This window comes from Triticum urartu, chromosome 7A, assembly GCF_056163025.1.
Source record: "Triticum urartu cultivar PI428250 chromosome 7A, HENAU_Tu73, whole genome shotgun sequence".
NCBI classification, from domain to species: Eukaryota; Viridiplantae; Streptophyta; class Magnoliopsida; order Poales; family Poaceae; genus Triticum; species Triticum urartu.
The window spans coordinates 206480866-206487516 of NC_141879.1; the positions used below are offsets into that span (position 1 = coordinate 206480866).

The 6651-nt window shown below is 48.8% G+C and overlaps 1 protein-coding gene across 1 annotated transcript; it reads right to left on the reverse strand.

Annotated features, from left to right (window-relative positions):
• Positions 1-2215: 2215 nt before the first annotated feature.
• On the reverse strand, positions 2216-2683 carry LOC147959032 (uncharacterized). Its single transcript, XM_087532423.1, has one exon. The coding sequence runs from the start codon at positions 2681-2683 to the stop codon at positions 2216-2218; it is 468 nt and encodes a 155-aa protein (XP_087388549.1).
• Between the last annotated feature and the right edge of the window lie 3968 nt (positions 2684-6651).

Consider the following 6651-nt stretch of genomic DNA (forward strand, 5'->3'; position numbering starts at 1 on the left):
GGCCTCGTTTAGCTTATGAAAACCCTGCCCAATCATGGAATAGAGCTTGTTGAAGGCCTCGCAAATGTCGGCCTTGATGATGGGCCAACATGCCCTGAGGAACTGGGAAGTAAAGCCGCCTCTCCCAAGCGCCTTGCCCGTTGGCATCCCAAATCTCCTGCTCGGAGAATGGATTGTCGAGCTCGAGTAGGTCGAAGCTTCCGTGGTTGATGGTGTCGAGGCTGATGAAATGTGTGTGCGCAGTAGTGGCCCCTAGGATGGATGAGAAGTGCTCGTACGCTGCCTGCGACATGGCAGCCGCATTAGTGATGTCTTCGCCGTGCACCCAAAGACTAAGAATGCGCTTCTTTTGACTTCTATGGGCGGCGTGCATCTTATGGAATGCAGAGTTGGTGGCTCCCTCCTTCAGCCATCGGAAATGAATGTGCTCGCGCACGCGGGATCGCTCAAGCGAGGCCAAGCCCAGTGATACGTCTCCAATGTATATATAATTTTTGGTTGTTCCATGCTATTATATTACCAAACTTGGATGTTTTATAATCATTTTATAGTCATTTTATATCATTTTTTGGTACTAACCTATTGACATAGTGCCAAGTGCAAGTTGCTGTTTTTTTTCATGTTTTTTAAATCGCAGAAAATCAATATCAGATGGAGTCCAAACGCCCCGAAACTTACAGAGAATTTTTATAGGTCAGAAGGAACACAATGGGCCCTGGCTACGCCTCTGGGGTGCCCCGATGGGGGCACAAACCAGCAGGGTGCACCAGGAGGCCCAGGCGTGCCCTGGTGGGGGTGCCCACCTCGGGTGCCCCCCAGACCGCCTCTTTGCTCTATAAATATGCCAATATTCCAGAAACCCTAAAGGCATCGATGGAATATTCATGCAGCCGCTGCAGAGTCCAGAACCACCAGATCCAATCTCGACACCATCTCGGATGGGGTTCACCACCTCCATTGGTGCCTCTCCGATGATGCGTGGGTAGTTCTTTGTAGACCTTCGGGTCCATAGTTAGTCGCTAGATGGCTTCATCTCTCTCTCTCTCTCTCTCTCTCTCTTGATTCTCAATACAATGGTCTCTTGGAGATCCATATGATGTAACTCTTTTGCGGTGTGTTTGTTGGGATTGATGAACTTTGAGTTTATGATCAGATATATCTTTTTATATCCATGAAAGTTATTTGAGTTCCTTAGATCTCTTATATGCATGATCTCTTATAGCCTCATATTTCTTCTTCGATATTTGGGTTTTGTTTGGCCAACTTGATCTATTTATCTTGCAATGGGAAGAGGTGCTTTGTAGTGGGTTTGATCTTACGGTGCTTGATCCCAGTGAAAGAAAGGGAAACGACACATATGTATCGTTGCTAATAAAGATAAAACGATGGGGTCTATCTCTACATAGATAGATCTTGTCTACATCATGTCATCGTTCTTATTGCATTACTCCATTTCTTCATGAACTTAATACACTAGATGCATCCTGGATAGCGGTCAATGTGTGGAGTAATAGTAGTAGATGCTGGCAGGAGTCGGTCTACTAATCTTGGACGTGATGCCTATATAATGATCATTGCCTGGATATCGTCATAATTATTTGAAGTTTTATCAATTGCCCAATAGTAATTTGTTCACCCACAGTTTGCTATCTTTCTCGAGAGAATCCACTAGTGAAACCTATGGCCCCCGGTTCTTTCGTCTCATATTATTTGCCTGTCCGATCTACTTTTATTTGCATTTATTTTCAGATCTATTAATCCAAAAACCCAAAAATACTTTGATGCACTTTATTTTATTTGCGATCTATTTATCCAATCTATTACAACCTTTTTACCATCACACACCAATTTCTGGCACCGTTACCTGAAAGGGATTGACAACCCCTTTAATAGGTCGGGTTGCGAGGATTTGTTATCTATGTGCAGGGGCTGTTTACGTTGTGTTGCTTGGTTCTCCTACTGGTTCGATAACCTTGGCTTCGTATCTGAGGGAAATACCTACCGCCACTGTGCTGCATCATCCCTTACTCTTTGGGGAAATACCGACGTAGCTTCAAGCGACATCACCCAGGTATTTGCGTTTAAGGTCGCACCGGAGCCATGCTTCAGCGGGGGAGAGTGGCCGATGATCTTGCGCCACGTCGAAGCGGTATATGAGCTCACGAGCCATGGCTAGCTGGGAGGAGATGTGGCTAACGGATTGGGAGCCCCAGCTCTATAGTTGACATGCGGTGGCCTTGAGACGTGCAAATATGCGCCAGAAAGGATCCGCGTCGGGCGGGACGGACTGCCATGCCGCGTCCACCATTGGCATGAAACCATCAAGTTTAGTCCAAAAGTGCTTGAAGTGGTAACGGTATTTTCCCAAAGTGCGGAGAGAGCAATCGACGACCAAGGGGCAGTGGTCGGAGGCCGCAGAGGCGAGGCAGCGTAGGAAGTGATGGGGTTGGCCCGTCGCCCAGGAGGTAGTGCACAGGACGCGGTCATTGCGGACGATGGTATGGTTCTGCTGCTCATTAGACCATGTGTAGCGTCGCCCATGCATGTATATGTCGCGCAAGGCGTGGTTAGCAATGAAGCACCGAAAACGATTTGTCATACGCTGGTTGTTGCGGCCGTGGCTCTTGTCCGTGGATGTGGTGACCATCTTGAAATCGCCCCCGAGCAGCCAGGGCCCGGCCATGGTGGCGCGAAGCTCATGGAGCTCATTAAGGAAAGCCATCTTGTCATTGTCAGCCTAATGACCATACATGCCGGTAATCCACCAGGTATGCTCGCCTGATGGGGTGGAGACCACGGTGGAGACATGGTAGGAGCCTATGGAGGGGCTAGAGAGATTGACGTGGTCGGGCCGCCACGCAAGAAGAATGCCTCCCCTCGTCTCGGCGGACGGTAACCAGTAGAAGTCAGTGAAGAGAGAGCTGAGCATCTCGAGGGTGACCACGGGCGTGACAAGATCTAGCTTGGTCTTCGAGAGACACACGATGGAAGGATAGGTAGCAGTGATGACGGTCTGGATTGCAGTGCGCTTGGCTCGGCAATTTAGCTCAGAGACGTTCCAAAATATTATATTCAGATTTTGATCCATAGGAAAGGGGGTACACGGTGGGACAACGCAGAGAGAAGATCATATCTCGACCAACCTCTACTGGGCTGAAGCCATGCCGTCAAATAGTCCGGGTGGGATGTGCTATCCATAAAAATCTGCGAAGGCCTGAACTACCTCAGCAGCGAGAAAGCGGTCGAAGAGGCACATGTACTTCTCTAGCACAACCATGGAAACAGGCGCGTCGTCCTCGAGAAGACCCAGGCGGCGAAGAAGGACCCGTTTTGCTTTGGTCGCGGAGTCGAGGCCTTTGTCATGCATGGCGATATGTCCACTACGCCTCAGTAAGAAGTTGGGAGGCAACTCGCCGCGCTTGTAGTGGGCGAGCGGCTTCGGCAGGATGGAGTTCACTATGGTCCGGAGGTCATCAATGTAGTCCAGGACGTGCTGGGGCACAGGGCAGGAGGCTTGCCCATTAGACGTGGGCGGGGGAAGTTGCATGGCCACAGGGGGGTTGGCAACACTGGTGGCGACACGTGGTGTGCATGGGGTGGTGTCCAACTCGCCTGGCTGGGGCCCTAGGATCGGGGGCGGGCCAGCCGCTAACAAGGAGGGCCCCGCAGCCTGCCCTACCGGGTTGTCTGTAGTGGCTGGCGGGGAGGGAAGCGCCTGGCTAGTCATTGGCTAGACGACTAGCTCCTGGAGTGTGGGGGAGATAACATGGGGATCCGCAGGGGGGTCCGCCATGACCAGATTAGGAGGCTCGAGATCACCAAAAGGGCAAGCATCGAAATCTGCGGCAGGCAAGTCGGGGATGCTACCAAGCAGCGATGGGCTGGAGGGGTGCAAAGACGAATCAACTGCTACATTTTTGTCTGGGGGAGGCATCAGCAACAGCAGCGGGGACAGGGAGCATCTAGGGGGATGCTACCTCTTGAGCTTGTGTTGGTTTTTCCCTTGAAGAGGAAATGGTGATGCAACAAAGTTGAGTAAGTATTTCCCTCAGTTTTGAGAACCAAGGTATCAATCCAGTAGGAGACAATGCGCAAGCCACCGAATACCTGCACAAACAAACACCAACTTGCACCCAACGCGATAAAGGGGTTGTCAATCCCTTCACGGTTATTTGCACGTGAGATTTGATAGAGATGGATAAACGGTAAAGTAATATTTTTGGTATTTTTGGTTTATGGAACGGAAACTAAAAGATTGTAAGTGAAGTAAATAGGAAATTAAAAGTGTATATCAGAAACTTACATGATGCAAAATAGACCCGGGGGCCATAGGTTTCACTAGGCTTCTCCCAAGAAAGGAATTATTACAGTGGGTGAACAAATTACTGCCGAGCAATTGATAGAAAAGCACAAAGTTATGATGACATCTAAGGCTATGATCATGAACACAGGCATCACGTCCGTGTCAAGTAGACCGAAACGATTCTACATCTACTACTATTACTCCACACATTGACCGCTATCCAGCATGCATCTAGAGTATTAAGTTCATAAGAACAAAGTAACGCCTTAAGCAAGATGACATGATGTAGAGGAATTAACTCAAACAATATGATGAAAACCCCATCTTTTGATCCTCGATGGCAACATACAATATGTGTCGGTTCCCCTTCTATCACTAGGATCGAGCACCGCAAGATTGAACCCAAAGCTAAGCACTTCTCCCATTGGAAGAAAAACCAATCTAGTTGGCCAAACCAAATCGATAGTTCGAAGAGACTTGCAAATATATCAAATCATGCACATAAGAATTCATAGGATGATTCAAATAATATTCATAGATAAGCTGATCATAAAACCACAATTCATCGAATCTCGGCAAACACACCGCAAAAGAGTATTACATCGAATAGATCTCTAAGAACATCGAGGAGAACTTTGTATTGAGAATCAAAGAGAGACAAGAAGACATCTAGCTACTAGCTATGGACCCGTAGGTCTATGGTAAAATACTCATGCTTCATTGGAGAGGCAATGGTGTTGATGTAGAAGCCCTCTGTGATCGAATCCCCCTCCAGCAGGATGCCGAAAAAGGCCCCTAGATGGGATCTCACGGGTACAGAAGGTTGCGGTGGTGGAAAAGTGGTTTCGTGGCTCCCCTAAAAGTGTTTGGGGTATATGAGTATATATAGGAGGAAGATCTAGGTCAGGAGATTGGGGGCGCGCCCTCCACCCTTGTGGATGTTGGGGAACATAGCATGCAATTTCAAAAAAAATCCTACGATCATGCAAGATCTATCTAGGAGATGCATAGCAACAAGAGGGGGAGAATGTGTCCACGTATCTTCGTAGACCAAAAGAGGAAGCGTTAGCTTAACGCGGTTGATGTAGTCGAACGTCTTCTCGATTCAACCGATCAAGCACCGAACGTACGACACCTCCGAGTTCTGCACACGTTCAGCTCGATGACGTCCCTCGAACTCTTGATCTAGGAAAGTGTCGAGGGAGTGTTTCGTCAGCATGATGGCGTGGTGACGGTGATGGTGATCTGATCTGCGCAGGGCTTCGCCTAAGCACTACGACAATGTGGTCAGAGGAGTAAGCGGTGGAGGGGGCACCGCACATGGCTAAGAACAATTGATGTGCTTAGAGGTGCCCCCCGCCCCCGTATATAAAGGAGGGAGAGGGAGGAGGCCGACCTAGGCGCGCCCCCAAGGGGGGAGGAGTCCTATTAGTACTCCAAGTCCAATTCGGACCCACTTCCATTTACTGGAGGGGGAAAGGGGGAAGGAGAGGCAGAGAGAGAAGGAAAGGGGGGTTGCGCCCCCTCCCCTTGTCCAATTCAGAGTTCCCATGGGGGGGGCGTGCGCCACCTCCTTGTGGGCTGCCCTGCCTCTCCCCTATGGCCCATATGGCCCATTACTTCCCCCGCGGGGTTCTGGTAACCCCCGGTACTCCAATAAATTCCCGAAACGCTCTGGAACCATTCCGGTGTCCGAATACTATCGTCCAATATCTCAATCTTTACCTCTCGACCATTTTGAGACTCCTCGTCATGTCTGTGATCTCAGCCGGGACTCCTAACAATCTTCGGTCACCAAAACACAAAACTCATAATACAAATCTTCATCGAACGTTAAGCGTACGGACCCTACGGGTTCGAGAACTATGTAGACATGACCGAGACACATCTCCGGTAAATAATCAACAACGGAACTTGGACGCTCATATTGGTTCCAACATATTCTACAAAGATCTTTATCGGTCAAACCGCAATGGCAACATGTGTCATTCTCTTTGTCATCGGTATGTTACTTGCCCGAGATTCGATCGTCGCTATCTTCATACCTAGTTCAATCTCGTTACCGGCAAGTGTCTTTACTCGTTCCGTAATGCATCATCCCATGACTAACTCATTAGTCACATTGCTTGCAAGGCTTATCATGATGTGCATTACCGAGAGGGCCCAGAGATACCTCTCCGGTACTCGGAGTGACAAATCCTAATCTCGATATATGCCAACCCAACAAACACCTTTGGAGATACCTATAGAGCATCTTTATAATCACCCAGTTACGTTGTGACGTTTGATAGCACACAAGGTATTCCTCTGGTATTCGGGAGTTGCATAATCTCATAGTCAAAGGAATA

Coding starts and splice junctions, on each gene's coding strand:
- LOC147959032 (XM_087532423.1), bottom strand. CDS start 2,683: ATGGCCGGGCCCTGGCTGCTCGGGGGCGATTTCAAGATGGTCACCACA.